The 17,021-nt window shown below is 34.9% G+C and overlaps 1 protein-coding gene across 2 annotated transcripts in view; it reads right to left on the minus strand.

Annotated features, from left to right (window-relative positions):
• LOC143245352 (26S proteasome non-ATPase regulatory subunit 5) overlaps nt 1-12,065 on the minus strand; it is a 36,689-nt gene extending 24,624 nt beyond the window's left edge. Inside the window, exons 1-3 of one of the 2 annotated variants that reach the window (XM_076491596.1) lie at nt 11,644-12,065; nt 6,538-6,682; nt 4,882-5,124 (exon numbers count right to left, since the gene is read on the minus strand). In XM_076491596.1, the coding sequence (XP_076347711.1) occupies nt 4,882-5,124; nt 6,538-6,682; nt 11,644-11,879 (624 nt within the window). In that variant the 5' untranslated portion in view covers nt 11,880-12,065. The remainder of the gene's footprint in view (nt 1-4,881; nt 5,125-6,537; nt 6,683-11,643) is intronic. The other variant, XM_076491597.1, reaches the window with a different exon arrangement.
• Between the last annotated feature and the right edge of the window lie 4,956 nt (nt 12,066-17,021).

Below are 17,021 nucleotides of genomic sequence, written 5' to 3' on the forward strand. Positions count from 1 at the left end.
AATACAAGTAAATCACTCAACAAACATACAGCTCACATTAACATACTGAATGATGCAATGCATGACCATACCTAATTTTTTTTTCATTACCTCACCTAACCCTAACCCAATAAGTTTCTTATTCTTATACTTTAGTTATTTTTATAATAATAATAATTCATCATATGAAAAACAAGAAATATAGTACTTTCCTGGGTCCTTTTTTTTGCCTAATTGTGCCTGGATACAAAGACTAAAAGGAACAATAGCAGATTTTCTGTTATTAAAAAGAGTGGTCCATTGTGGTTGGAAAACCACATCCAGGGAGGATGCTGTGGTAAGAATCGAAGTTTGGAAGCATACATTAGAGACAGTTGCAAACGAATATATAGAGGGGGTTCATGAGATTCCACATACAGACTTTGCATGGGAGAAATACGAAAAGCTCCAATGCAAAGCCAAAGCCCCTGGTGATGGACAGGATCCAACATTTTCAGTGCTGAGGTTCTGGAAGAACCATAAACCACAGACCCATAGTCAAGTTTGGATCGGACGAGGAAACGAAAAATTTTGTGTATCGATCTGCTCCCCAAGAAATAGAAGAGAGGATACGGAGAATGTTCAATGCTTTTAGACACTTGATATGAAGTTGCTTGATGTGCGATATAAAATTTAATTTACAATCAAATATAAAACCTAAGAACTTTGCCTCAGGGACGACAGGAAGTATAGCATCATCAAGATGGAGTTCTGGAACTGGGTGGATTCCCCGTTTGTGACAGAAATGTATATAAACGGTTTTAGAGAGTGAAAGTTTAAAACTGTTTTCCGTGATTCACTTCAGTATCTGATTGATTGCAGTTTGTAGCTGCCATTCAATAAACCTCATGTTTGCTGACTGACATGAGATGTGAAAGTCATCAACAAAAAGACCGTTTACAACTGAAGGGGGTAGCTGTTCACTGATAGAATTAATCTTTATAATGAAAAGTGTGACATTCAGAATACAGCCGTAAGGGACTCCAAGTTCTTGTGGGAAAAAAATGAGAAAGTGTTGAGCCCACACAGACTTGGAATTGGTGCTTCATTAAGAATTGCTGGATGAAAAAGGGGTAAGTTGCCAAGTAATCCATACAAGTGAAGGTCTTGTAAGATGCCATATCTCCATGTTGTATCTTAAGCTTTTTGTAAATAAAAAAAAAACAATAACAAGATGTTGTCGCCTTAAAAAGGCTTCTCTGATTGATGTTTCAAGGTGAATTAAGTGGTCTATCATAGAGCATTGTCTTTGGAACCCAAACTGAGTAAGTGAGAGGAGGTTGTTTGATTCAAGAAACCAAATGAGGCAGACATTGATTATCCTCTCTAAGATCTTACTGAAACAACTTGTCAAAGCAATGGGACAGTAATTTGAAGGAATCATTGGATCCTTCCCAGGTTTCAGAATAGGGAGTATGATAGCTTGTCGCCAAGCATCTGGATAGACATTTTCTGCCATATCCAATTAAAGGTGGCATAGCATCTCATAATGGATATTATCATGTCTGACTGATGTATTGCCAGACCGATGAATTGCAAGTTTGAGTTCCATCAGTGTAAGAGGGCGGTTGCAGTCATAGGAATGGTCAGTTAAAAAGGAAAGAAGCAGATGCTCTGCCTGTGTTTTAATGGCTAAAAAGGAAGGGGATAAGTTTGAAGAGCTAGATACTCAAGAGAAGAAGTCCCCAAGAGTATTGGCAATGCACTGTGCATCTGCAACTTTGTGGCCATCAGATATTAAGATAGAGAGGGGGCAGAAGTATATCTTCCACTCACCCTCCAGATCTTATCCCACATAACATTTGTGCTGGTGGATGAAGAAATGCTGGAGGTGTATTTAATCCAAGATTCCTTCTGGCTTTGATGTCTAACTTGCTGAGAGTGTGCACGGGCTTGCTGAAATGCAATGCGGTTTGAGAGCATGGGATATCTTCAAAATTTATCCCAAGCACGCTTCTGAGTTTTTCATGTTATAGAACAGGCAGAATTCCACCAAGGGTGGGGATGCCATGGGGAACATGTTGAGGTTTTAGGGATGCATTGAGTAGCAGCTTGTATAATACTGTTGGTTACTGCTGCTATACAATCATCTATGGATGATTTACATAAGATGGCAGGATCAAGTTCTGAGAGAGTAATGAAAGGCCAGTTGATCTGGACCAACTTCCACCGAGGTACTTGGGTCGCACGGCCAATCTCTCATAATATGATTGAAAAATGATCACTACCTCGTGGATTAATGTCAACCTCCCAGGACAAGTGAATGAGTAGCGAAGGGAAACAAACAGAAAGATCCATAGCTGTAAATGACTGACTGGGTGCATGGAAATATGTGTAAGAGCTAGTATTGATTTCAGAGCCAGGTTGTGGTTCAGGAACCTCTCATTTCAATACGGGAGCCGCCCTAGAAGGGATTATGCCCATTGAGATCTCCCAAGATTAAAAAGGGGGTAGGCAGTTGCTCAATGAGGGATTTGAGGTCTGATTGATTATGGTGCATTTCAAGTGTAAGGTATAGAGAGTAAATAGTGATGGTACAACCAAAGGAGACACAGATGGCTACAGCTTTCAAGGGTGTGGTCAATGACAGGTACTGGGTGGGCACATGCTGATCAACCAGCAATGCAACTCCCCCATGTCCCTGTCCTACACATAGCCTGACATTCTGGTATTATGAATAGTGGCAGATAGTAACTGTATTTGTAGGCTGCAGAAATGTTTCCTGCAAAGAAAGCCATGTGGGATGATAAAAGTCAATCAGATCTTTGATGTCAGTCACATTTGATTGAAAACCTCAACAGTTCCATTGGATTAGTGTGGCCATGTGTAATTATTTCAGAGGAGAAGACGGTAGAGAGTCCTTCTGCTTATGACTGTTTTTTTTTTTTCTTTATTGAATGTGGGTCTATCGTCCTCTATGGATCCTGTTCTAGCTTGAATGGTCGAGTCTGAATTTATCTGTACACGTACTAATGATTGAGGGCAAGGACAAATGGTTTATTTAATTTTTGGGGTATCAAGAGAGGGAGACCCCATGGAAACATCTTGACTTGAAGAAGGTGAAGTTCGGCAACGACTGGAAGGTGTGGTCAGGACAGAGATGGAAGGAGACACTGATTCGTGAACTGTGTTGATTTTGTGAAGTGTTTAATAAAGATTTGCTGGTGAAGATTGTGTAGTGGATAGGGTAAGATCTGTTTGGACTCCTACTGTAATAGTAGAATAGATTACGTTCTGGACAGAATAGGTTATAATAATCTTCAATCCTATGTGTGAGTTTGTTAACTGTCTTGGAGACACTTTTTCTTCTACCCATTTAGAGCAAGAGGTAAAATAAGAAGGATACGTACTATTACACTTTACACAATGTGGTTCGAGTTGGCCTTCGGTGGCATTATGGTCTTTACCACCACAATGGGCACAGGTCAAGGAACCACGACAACATTGTTTTGAATGACCAAATCATTGACAATGGAAACATCGTACAGGATTTGGAATATAAGGTCACATATTACAATTCAGATATCCTGCTTTTATTGTGGTGGAAGGACATGGTACAGTAAATGTTAGTATTAAAATATTTGTTGGTTCCAGAATTCCATCTTTTTGAGTAAAGGTTCGGTGTACTGCTGTGACACCTTGGTGATACCTGCGAGGATCTCCGATTCAGGAACAGTCCTTAAATCTCTTTCAACTATGACTCCTCTGGAAGTATTCAAAGTGGAATGAGGAGTAACTTCAATGGGTATGTCCCCAAGGCCTTTGATGTCGTGACTAGTTTGAAATGCTATGATGAAGATGTTTCCACTAAGATGTCTCCTGAATGTAGCTTTTTAACCGATTTAGGGAGCCAGCAAGCCCTTCTGAATAAAAAATGGGGACATCTACCCTAGAGGTTTGTTACTTAAGGAATACAAAATTAGGAATCGTGGGACAGATTCAAGTGGTGAGTTAGGCTGTACAGATTCATCAATGTGTGGTCATTTTCCAGTAGTCAGGTTTTTCTCAATGGTTTCAAGTTGTGTTTTTTGTTTTGTTTTAGGAGTATCCATAATATTCATAATAAATAGAAAATTTTTCGGTGCCCACTGACCCCACCCACCATGGAGCTCTACAAGGGGATGCACTACAGTGCCTTAAGGGCACTGCAACAATGCCAGGGTTTCGTGAGCATTATACCTGAACACCAGTGTCAGACACAATGTCTACAACACTCATTGTGGATGTCCTATGCTGGTACTCAGTTGACCCTGGCCCAAATGGACTAGCCAATTGATCCTGGGGGGACACCCCAAGACCACCCGTTTAATTCAAGACCAAAGTGGTGTGTTGGAGTTTGACCCCTCAACCACCAGGATTCTCTCCTCCCCTTCACAGGTTACCACACACAGGTGGATGTTTAGAGGAGGAAAACTGTAAGAACAGAACTTCCTCAAGGAGGTTCTCTCACCACATACAGGAATGTACATTGAGGGGTACTCGGGGAGATTGAGGAATTTAAAAATATTTCTGTAGAAAATTCAGAAGTTAAACCTTTTATACTATTACAGTTTAATTTACTATCTGTTGATGCCAATTTTATTTGTATACATTGATGATAAAGTAGTTTAATTAAGTTGTTAAATGTGCACCTCTGACTGTGCATGCTGCAGTCACTTAAATGTGCATCTCCGGCTGTGCATGTTGCAAGTTACTAAAGAAAGTCAGTTGCTAAAACGTCAAACAAGATATCAAATGTTCTTCTGAAGATAAAAGTCACATCTTTGTTTTAAAGCCAACTTCAACTGTGTATGTCTTGGAAGCTGTCACATTAAAGCAAATAATTATCAAATGAGTTTGTTTTTTTTTACTTGAATGACTTACCTCTAACATTCTAAGTCGAGGTATGTCTCCTTGTTGAAGTACACCATCGATAGCATCTTTGACTGGTTGGGAAATGAACACGTGGAGAGCCTGAATGTCTTTTCCAAGGTTCTTTAGTACAGTAGAAGCATTTTGAGCTATATTAATGTCTTCAATGGCAAGACATTCAATAATACATGTCAGAAGTTCTGTTTTGGACATCATCTCAGCAGCTGCAGAGGGGTCTTTGGAACACCTGACAACCTAGAAAAATGAGGTAGAATTGGAGATGTGACAAGTAGTAGTTAAATTATGCAAAACATAGAAGCAGGAATACACTATGTGAAACCTTACTTGTCAAGTTCCTTGTGTTACCCCAATATAATATAGTCCTTTCTACATTTATAACCAGCAAGACTTATGCTACAGATTAAATAATAAATCTCCAGGGTAATTTCTTTCACTTTCTCAATGAAGCTTTAAAAATTTCTTTTCTCAGAGTAAGTTAAAGCTACAATGAAATTGAAATCCAGGAAAACACTAAGTTATAACAGTGTTTAATAAAACAAGAAGGAATGATACTCGCATCAAGTAGCGCAGCCCAAATACTTATGAGATTTTGGGTAGCACCTATAGAAATAGTGAATATAAGGGATATTATCATTTCACTGTATAGATCACTTGTAAGGTCTCATTTAGAATACTGTGTACTGTTTTAGGCTCCCTTTCTCAAGAGGGATACTGAATTGCTGGAGAAGGTTCAGAGAAGAGCCACTAGGATGATACCTGGGATTGTCCTATGAGGAGAGACTAAATTCTCTAAACTTTTTTCTGGAGAGAAGGGTCAGAGGGGATTTGAATGAGATGTTTAAGACTGTTAATGGTGTTGATAATATCAAACACTTCCGTGTTTAGCAGTGAACATAATAGTACAAGGGATCATAAGTTCAAATTTTGGCAGTGTAGCAATCCTCTACAATTTAGACAGCATTATTTTTCCAAACAGGGTGGTTAGCTTTTGAAAGACTTGCCTTCAAGTGTGGTGGAGTAAGAGAATTTAAATGAGTTCAAGAAGAAATTAGATGAATACATGAGTAGCACTTGTAATGGATGGTTATAGTTGGGAGCTGGAAGAGACATCATTGATGTGCTAATTAGCTCCACTTAAAATATTATAAATTTAATTAGATATACTACATAAAAGCATAAATTTGATATCTCAATAAGTAATAGAATGTTTGTTTCAGGTCACTTTTTCTTTTAACTGCATTTACACAAATTGTCACATTACTGTCGCAGTAATGCATTGTTAATTCAATCCTATTATACAATTTTTTTCTTCAAAATTCAGGTGAGCCATCTATTCACATTGAACAAGGCTGTACCAGAATATCAAACATGGGATGTAAAAAAGCTTGAAAAAATGGGGTCTAATTCAATGATTGTAATATATGCTTACTTGTATATATGTGGGTAACATATAATGACAAATAACTTCTTAATATTACACTAATTTATACCAAAAACACACCATAATTGTCTTTATAATTACAAGGTACATACATTTCTAATTTTAATTAATGTTACAGAAAAATTAATACTTCAGAGATTTACAAATCATGTTTCAGAAAGTAGTCATAACTATCATTTTTTCTGGTTCTGACTCCTGTATCTTACCTGGGACAAGGCTACATTCTGTACTTCTGGATGAGAGTGACAGAGGCACTTAATAAGCTCATTATAAAATCTTGTTACTAGTACGTCTGGCGTTGTGTAAGAGAGCAGTTTAGTAAATAGTTCCAGAAACTGACAATTCTCTTGACTGAAAAGAAACAAGTTAAAATAATCCTAAAATGTTTATTTCATACTAACTTGGGTAAGACAGACTAACTTTAGACACACTGTCCTTAGATTCAGTTAGCTGAATGACTTTTTGCCACCTTGTTGTAAAGCTTGTAATAAAACACCTAGCAATATCACCATTGTACATTTCAATAAGTCATTTGTTGTTTATAATAGTTACAAGTAAGACAAAAAACAGCCATCCAATTTAAATGTAGCTCTTTACACACAATGCAATAAAAAACTTTTATTATTATAAATATTTTTTTTATTTTCATATTCTGCTTTTGAATATTTTAATACATTAAACACCATTCTCAACATTTGTAGGCTCATTCATAAACACCATTCTCAACACTTGTAGGCTCATTCATATTCCAGGATCTCCACCAAATTTTCCCAAATTTTTACCTTTTGAAATCCATAAAATATTCAAATAATTTTGTTTACACACAAATTATCTCTAATATACTTATATGGTACAGAATGCACGATACATTTTTAACCTCTTTACTTAAAAAACAAAATAATTTTGTTCCTCATGGTTCCTCAATTGAACATCGAACAGCTCTATAGCTTTCACTTTCCTCAAAAGGCAAACCAGGCTATGTGAGAATTAAAAGACCATTTATCAGATTCTTTTAGGTGAAAAACAACATTGCTTTTAATCAGCAACATGAATTATTCTTGTTGGCAAGTCAGATAACAGTTGTAAATTAATCTTCCCAATATAAAAAAAGAATGTTTTCTTGGGATAAAATAATGGCAACTTATTAAGATAATGATGTTAGGACTTGATAAAGCAGAATTGCACAGATATTCAACAATTAGTAGATATTTTTCAGTTAGTAACAGTCAGAAACCTACAGTTTGGGTTGTATTTTTTGAAAATTTTTTTGTTGCTTTTATGAAAAGAGTTAAGAGTTGAGGTTCTGCCACTCATCTTAAAGGAGCAAGATTTAAATTACGTTTAGTAACATCTGTTCATGTTAAGAGATATTCAGAGAATAACATCTGGCTCTATTAGTAAAAATGAACTATTTCTGAGGGACCTACATACATTGATAAAAACTCATGTTCTAGTAATTTCTTTAGCTCTTGTAAGTCTCACACCTTACACAATACAATCTTTTGTTTATTATACTTATTTGTACTGCTAGTTGTGAAAGTGAGATTAAATATTTGCTCTGTTTAGCTCTTTTGTGATGGGTCACAGGTCAAAGGTCATGCCATCACATTTGTTTGCATTCAAAATTATATTGAACTACTATTTTATGAACTTATGTCAGTATGTTTGGAATCAAACTACAGATTATAATTTAAATTTTAATATAAGAGTTAATTTTATAATTTAAAAGTAAATATTAAAAGAATACAAATATATATTTTAGTGAGTCATGTAGTACGCTAAATGCAGCACTGTTTAAAATTACATGTTTGTGATGTCAAAATACCAAGTCAAAAGTTTCATACAAATATGGAACTCATTTTACAAATACTGACAAGCTAAAATATAAAATAAGAACTTATATCTTTCTATTTTGTTGAGATATGGCGTATGTACTGAATCAAACATGGTGGCCTTATTCAACTCTTTCCATTTTTTTTTTAAATGGCCCCATATACACTCTTACTACAGTATATGACATGTGAATAACTGAGCAACAGCTTAGAATGTCCCCCGAGTGGTTTCCTCAGCCATTTTAATATTTGAAAATGTCCCACATTTTTTCAATCCAAGATTTTAAGAAAGTAGGTTGTATCTTTAGTCTGCTCATAGTTTATTTTTTTTTAACTTTAAATATATCTTAGTTACTAAGTTTAATAAATTATAGTGAAAATCTGTGGTATCAGCATATTATTTAGGATTTTATGGTTATTCAACTGTAAATATAAAACTTTAAAAACATTTGTTTCAGATCCTCAGTGTGTAGAATTTTAAAAGGCTTAACAGTCTACGTCTGGCAACAACTGAGTACAAAGGTCGTAGTGAGAAGAGAATTGTTTGCTTTACTTCTTGATTTATTGTTCTATATTTTAAGAAAAATAAGTTTAAAAATTTATTTCTAAATAGTAATAATCTATATACATGTATAATAATTAAAATGTGACTATATTACAACATGCTAGTCCACTAAAACACAGTCAAGACAGGGAAGACTTAAGGTTAATTTTATATTACTGGTTATATGACCTGAATGAACATGCACCTCATCAATGCCCACCATGTAATGTTAGGTAGGCATGACTAGAAGGTCAATATAATAAAAAATAAAATACATGGTTCATGTATAGTGTTATGAGACTTATCTACTTAAACTAAACATTTTTATTTTAACATTACAATGTATACTCATTCTAGCATGAAAAAAGCACAATTTATATTTGTTTCTTAATGTTTTGTTATGATGGTTACAAGGTTGGTCAAGTGACACTCCCCACATAGTTAGAGTACAGAAAATAACAAAATGTAAAGTCTTACTGAAAACAAATGTTTCAAATGTATTTAGAAGGTTTTATAGATTACACAAATAATATTTGAGATTTTTGGAATGAAGAATAGTTTTTTAATCATAACATAAAATCACTTTGCACTCTGACTAGTAATGAAACAGACTATTTATTCACAAGCAAGTCTTTAGTAAAATTATTTCATTGAAAGATCTGATTTTTTTATACAAAATACATGTATTTTTTACTAAAATCTACCAAATGTGAATATACACATGCTGTATCTCAAGTTATAGTGCAAATGCTTAACATGTGCAAGTGTGTAGACAAACTCAGATATATCACAATGAACCTATAGCAGAAGGGCTAAGTATTGCAACTTATCATAAAATATATATGTAGGCTTGTTATCCAAGAACCTTCAATTACTAGTTAGTAAAACATTTTTGTTGGTTGTCTGCAAGGTACTACATGGTTAATAAATATGTACTTACATTAAATAAAAGAGTTATGCTTACTTAAACATGCCTGATTTTTCAAAATATTTTGCATTACTGTATCACTGTGAAATACCCCAATTTTTCATTTTAGGGCAAATACGTGTGAAATGTGTATATCTGTTAAATAACACGTTTTGCACATTGTGCTGTTCTTATTTTCATTTAGAATTCTAAACCTTGAAAATATAATAACTGGACTGCAATGTACTTACCTCAAAGAATAACAAATCTTTGAAAGTTACTGTTAACTGGTTACTCTAATGTTACGTAAAACAGTATACTTCAAACATTTAGTCTAATTACACATGGAAATTAGTTTACTTATCTTTATTGTGCATCTACCTTAAGAGGTTTTCATGTTATTTGACTTAAAGCAACTCCCACTTAGTATCACATTTTAATGTTAACTGTATGGATGCATCATGATGTCATCATGAGACAAAACATCTCCACCAATAGGAGGGCAGTACAACCTCCATGTGTATTAACTCTCTCCATACACTTGCACTTGTGATAACTTCATTCTTTGACAAGCCAATACAAATGTATGACAAAAGTGAGGAAGATGGGATGGAATGTGTGAATAGGTGTCTATAATCAGAGATGTATTTTTAGGTACGAAAAATGTTAACTTCCAACATAACTCACTTCTTCATACAGTTTTGCTAAAATCCCACACTAAATCTGTGAAGGTGCCAGTGCAAAAGTTTACCTAGATTACCTCCCTTCAGAATGCACCCAAAAGGTAGTCCATGGTATGTGAAACCCAATGGCAAGTGTTTCATAAAAGCACACCCATGAAAGACTACACGTTGCGTCGACCAACGTAGGCTCTTTGCATGGAATATAAGGGAAAAGACAAATGAGTCCAATGTGTTACAGGAATAGGTGTAAAATTAAAATATGATCATCCAAGCACTTGCACACAAGCGCACCAACCACACTACACGTGGTAAGGCACTATCAGATAATAGTGCAATAAATAAAAAGTATAGGCCCACCATGACTCTACTGTATAGACAATGGTTGCAGAAGAACACATCAGTAATGTATTACAGTTATTTATAGTGTATGTTCACCTCAACAGACTTCAGATGAAGGAGGACACATTAATTATGGAATATGAATTCTGTACAATTTGTATTCAACTCAATAGAGTAGGCTCTAAAAGAAGAAGGAAGGCACAAGTAGTATGAACTTTCTTTAGAGGGGTTGGCCCACCCAACACTGACAGTGTCACCACTGCCCCACTTTTTGATGTGTTGTGCTCAGCCCAACCAATGAGGATTCTCCATGGTTGACCATTAGAGTGGTTAGGAGACTTGTGTGCTTGGATCCCCATTGCACCTGTAGCTTGAAAGATCTTTTACTGGAAACAATGCAGTTGATGACTTTCAAAACTCTAACTTAAAAGTGCAATGGAAAATAATACTAGAGGAATAAATACAAGTGCAATGGAAAATAATAGTAGAGGAATCAATACAAGTGCAATGGAAAATAATAGTAGAGGAATCAATACAAGTGCAATGGAAAATAATAGTAGAGGAATCAATACAAGTGCAATGGAAAAATATAGTAGAGGAATCAATATAAGTACAATGGAAAATAATAGTAGAGAAATCAATGGTATAGATACCTAGACAGTAAAGATCGTAAAAAATCAAACAGGTCCCAGTTAAGCATAGGAGTATGGTAAGAAGACAATGGAGCAGAAAGCATTAGAATAAAGCGGAAAGGACAGAAGAAGAAAACACCATGCTGTACCAGAAAAGGTGAAACATTGTTGACAAGTTGCGCAAATATTCAATTATTTTTGACTGAGTTAAGAGCAAAAATAGTGTCAAAAATCAGTCCCATGCCCACAAATAGGAATTTTTTTCATGACGTTAAGTCTCCATCAACAAGTGACTTCTACAATGAGTCATAGGCCAAATATATATAAACTTTCATCTAAATCCTTTCAGTCACTTTTAGGAAATAAATGACTTACCTTGGATTTGGTATAGAAAATACTACATCAAACAACAAAGACAAGGGAAGATCGTCGCCAAGTTGTCTAAGGCTTGAATGACAAGACGATGTAGACATCAGCGTTAATATTTCTGTAATAATCGGTTCCATTTCATTGTATGGCCGATCTGCTAAAGTTTGTAACTTCAACTGCAATATTTCCTTGAGATCAGTAGCCATGTCAGTGGCAATCACTGTCTCTACACTACCTGGCATAGAAATAACGGAGTGAAATAATATATATGTTATTTAAAAATGCGTTACGATATATATGTTGTTGTCTATTGGTGTCAAGTAATGTATTAAATTAAAATAATTCACAAGGTTTCAGCGGTGACACCACTCCATTCCTCACTGTCACCAGTAGTTTCTATGCACGATATACCAAAACTGCAAATCACTTAAGTTCAAACGTAGTTCCTGTTTTCCTGAAAAAGCCGGTAACTGAATTGAGGAATATTAACAATACTAATAGACAAAGTTCGAATTAATTTGTTAACACATGCAAATGTAAAAGTAAAATAACGATAAATCATGTGAGATTAGTAATAATTTGAAATATATCATAATACATATATCCATTTACATTTTATGTTCTTCCAGTTCGGGTTTTGCTTTGATAGAACATTATAAATATAACACAAAATACAGAAGTCTGTAAATTTACAATAATCTTATATAAACCAATAATTTTTATAATAACGTAGAAAACAAAGCATCATACGGAGATTTAGTAGTGAAATCTAACGAATTTTATTACTCTAATTCTAGCGTAACTGAACAAATAGCTAATCGATTGAAAATATAAGGGGTCCAGATTCGCATCTCTTTGACATAAAAAGTCGCTCCCATTTTACATATGTGTGTGCATTTTAAATACAAGTAACGATCAGATCTTACTATTCGTTAAGATATTAGCAACGTAAAAGTTGGTGATGGATGCTGTTAACCAACTTTCTTCTCTTTAGCCTATGATTTTCAATTTGTACACATTGTTGTAAGCGTTTGTTTGTTTCTTGTTAACGCCGATAGCCCTTGTGTAGCTTCGTGCGAAATTCAAAACAAACAAACAAACAAACTTGCTAACCTACACAGCGAGCTATTTATACTGTACTCACTATTGGTATCGAAACCCAGTTTTTAGCGTTACATGTCCCGAAAACTTTTCGTAATACTACCGAGAAGCGCTATTGTAAGTTATATTTTAATGTTGTAATTTGTTTGTTACACTGAGTTATGGATCGTTGCTGATTTAATGATCCTCATATCTGACAAAAAACTGAAACAAAGCCTAGTTATAAAACACATTTTTCTCGTCACGTGGATTGACCAATGCAGAATAGTACAATCGGAATTTGATCGCTAGTAGTAGTGATTAGGAGGTTAAGATTTATTAAAAAACATCTTATTGTCTAATTGGCTGTTTAGGACGAAAAACGGCAAATGCTGTATTAGTTTAAAATGAAATTGTTCTGTGTGGTTGTACAACAATTCTTTCTTCCCTTGTCAGGATCACGTCAATTTATAGAACACTATAACATTTAGTAAACAATATAGACTTCTCTTCAGTTGATATACAAAAGTGCCATACATAATTATCCACTTTTTCAAAATAACTGAACAATTAAGTATTTTCACCATATAATTTAAAGAGTACACAACGAAAGAACATTGTTACAACAATATATAAATACATACTTGTCTGTATAAGTTTAAGGGAACTATTTAAAATTAATTTTAAAGCTTTTAATAGTGTGATACAAGAGACTTAATATAATATTTGTTTATACTTCATACATGACCTATCAAAAATATGACTGCAATTCAGGACTGTATTACTTGTTTCTATTTAAAAGTTAGGTTCATTTTTTTTTTTCTGTGGTTCCCTAGTTGGGATACAGCATTGCTCAAGCAAGCTTGTAACTTTAATTTACCCCACTCTCAAGTGAAAATTAAGCGTCGTCTTATATTATTCTCTTGCAGGAATAACAGTGTGTTTTTAAATTAATGTAGCGAGTTATTTTTGTCAACAAATCAGGCAATAAGTGGAGTAATTACATTGTATATACCAACAAACATTCCACGTAATTGTTTATTGGTTTTATCAATCAACCAACACAAATTCGTTAATAGCAAACCGGACCTTGTGAAAAGATTGATTGTGGACATCAAGAGGAACAAGTTATATCCTGGAAAGAGTGTTGTATTTTGTTCACATCACTTTGAAGCGGAATGCTTTGATCACACAGGTAGAAGTACCAGGCTACGTTCCAATGCTGTACCAAAAATATTCCAGTTGCCAGAGCATCCCACAAAACAAGCGAGTAATTACTTAACCTAGTCAGGCATCAAATAACATGTGTTGAAATTAATACGATTATTGAGATGATAAAATTGATACTCTCTCACAGTTTAAACCCTATATGTATTTCGTGTTCGCTTTCAGCATGCAAAACCCCGAAAATTCCTAGCAGTACGTCAGGTTTCTCTCACAAATGTTTAACGTACACCAGGTTCAACTTCAGATGAACCAAGCAACCCCAACCAAAAGAATTAAATAGGGTACAACTACCTTGTTCAAGACAGTTTGCAAACTTTGAAAACAAAACTGGATGAAGTGGAGGAAAATTTGCTCATGAGAAGAAAGAACTAAAATTTGCATAACAGAGAAAGAAAAGACTATATAAGAAGAATAATTATCTCAAAATAGTTGTCAAATTTCTGATGAACAAAACTGATATCTGATGATGGGACTGAAATGATGGAGAGGACATTTTCTGGTGTTCTACTAGTAGTAATGAAGAGGCTACTCCACCAAAGAATGGCTGAGTAACTTGTAAACACTATCTTGCCATGCTCAGATTATTCTCTCCTACACTGCAATTCTATTAGAATCAGGCTTACACCAACCTCTGTCAGACATTCAGTTTGGTATTGCCTGGTCCTCATTCATCAGAGGTTGGTATATGGGATGGTTGATAAACCAAGATTCACCAAAGAAGCATAGTGTGCATTGAACCACATAGTACAAGAGACTAGATCCTAAGACCAGGATGTTTTGTGTGTCCTAATGATAGATGAAAGGGCCATAAAAAAGCATGTGGAACGGGACAGAAATGCCCCTCGCTGGTACAGCGGTATGTTTCCGGATTTATAACGCTAAAATCAGGGATTCGAGTCCCCTCGGTGGGCTCGGCAGGTAGCCCGATGTGGCTTTGCTCTAAAAAAACACACAAAGACACGGGACAGAAAAGGATTTCTTGGCTACGTCGATATACCGGTAAATATAAAAGATGATTCCACTTCAGTTGCAAGGTGTGTGAGGACAGAGAGAAATGTTTTCAACAAGTACTGAAGATGAGTGATGGTAAACCACCACAGATGTGGTGCCAACAATCATCACAGTGGTTCTACACCAACTGTCATGAACTAGAGTCTTGAATTATCAGATGTGGTACCAACAATCATCACAGTGGTTCTACACCAACTGTCATGAACTAGAGTCTTGAATTATCAGATGTGGTACCAACAATCATCACAGTGGTTCTACACCAACTGTCATGAACTAGAGTCTTGAATTATCAGATGTGGTACCAACAATCATCACAGTGGTTCTACACCAACTGTCATGAACTAGAGTCTTGAATTATCAGATGTGGTACCAACAATCATCACAGTGGTTCTACACCAACTGTCATGAACTAGAGTCTTGAATTATCAGATGTGGTACCAACAATCATCACAGTGGTTCTACACCAACTGTCATGAACTAGAGTCTTGAATTATTTGTCAAATTACATTTTTGATACGACACTAGAAAATAGCCATGTATTCAAGGTCATAAAATGTATGTGATTCTGTTATTGCAAAATAATTATGCATCATATCGCTAGATTGTACACAGAGAAAATTACTGGCGATAAGGTTTGGACGAAGTTCACAAAAGTTGTGTTGTTTAAACACCACTAAAAATAAAAACAACATTAGATAATACGTTGTGATAGAATGGGAATGTTTATATTTTATATTATATTGTTCAGTTTATGTATAATAATCATAAATTCCTGTGTTTGTAAAAATTTTGTTTCTGAATATAATTTTTTCGTAGATGTATTATTGTGAATGTGCTCAGTCTTCATTTATTGTCGTGTAAGTTGACGGCATTTTGAATAATTGTTTCTCACATGTAAATGTAATTTGTGCAAATTATAACGATGATGTATGCAATTATCTATAGTCATTCCATATATTTTCATTCATTGTTCTTCAATAGTTTACTTATAGGTCGAGGCTGCAAGGTCTGATTAGTTACAATAACACCAATGACATAAGCAAATAATATGTACGTGCACATAATGTTAATGCCATGCAATATATTTTCATAATTTTCTAATTTGTTGTGAAGAAACTTTATTTGAATCATTTCGGTCATGTTTCTGGATAGTTTAGTATAGTGTGGTGTGTATTACATGTAGATGTTCTGCACTATGTTGTTATATATCAAAAGAGTTTGTATGTGGGTTCGTTCATAAAGCCTTTATATAAATATTAAAATACTTGTTGACATACATGATAATAAAACTTTAATTAATTCTATTTGTTTTTGTTTGTTACAGAATGTAGACAGGTCAAATACTCTGGTCTCTTAATTTTTTGAGAGGGTTACGCATTAAAATCTAATTTAAAATCCTGGTACAAGCTAGTTCCCTAGTTGAAATAATAATATAAAATTCATATAACTTAATTTACAAGCCAGCGTGTCGATACATTTGTGAAAAATTAGCTTTCAATTTTTGTTCAATCCATTCAAGAGCATTAATGAGCCTGTCCGATATCTTAGTGGTTCCCAAACTGTGTGTCGCGTCACGCCAGGGCGCCGCGGGAATATTTCAAATTTTCAAAGGAATTTGAGCGATGTCGACATGTGTCGGACATCGCGCGAACTACTAGCTCGACGCAATTTACAGTTTTAACATTAGACGTTCTCGAATGTTTGAGATTTGTTTTTGTTTACTTGTACTTTCGACTACGCCACTAAATTCTCGAACTTTCTCGTTTCGTAGATTTTGTATATAAATACCTTTCGACTCTCCGGGTCTGTCACGAATCGAAGTAACTGAAAGGTGTTGTGATTAAGTGTCTGTGAAGTCTTCCGAAGTTCAGTGAATTATTTTGTTGATATTTAGTTCTTGTGCATAAAAATTGAAAGATTTTTCAATACTAATAAGAAGTGTGGGAGTGAAGAAAAGAATGACGAACTATAGGCCAGTTGTGAATAAACGGAAAATATTGGAAATATGACGATGGTTATATGCTTCCATGTAAACTAAAATGCCACTTTGAGACCAATTATTCTAA

The sequence above is a fragment of the Tachypleus tridentatus genome, chromosome 2 (assembly GCF_004210375.1).
Source record: "Tachypleus tridentatus isolate NWPU-2018 chromosome 2, ASM421037v1, whole genome shotgun sequence".
NCBI lineage: Eukaryota > Metazoa > Arthropoda > Merostomata > Xiphosura > Limulidae > Tachypleus > Tachypleus tridentatus.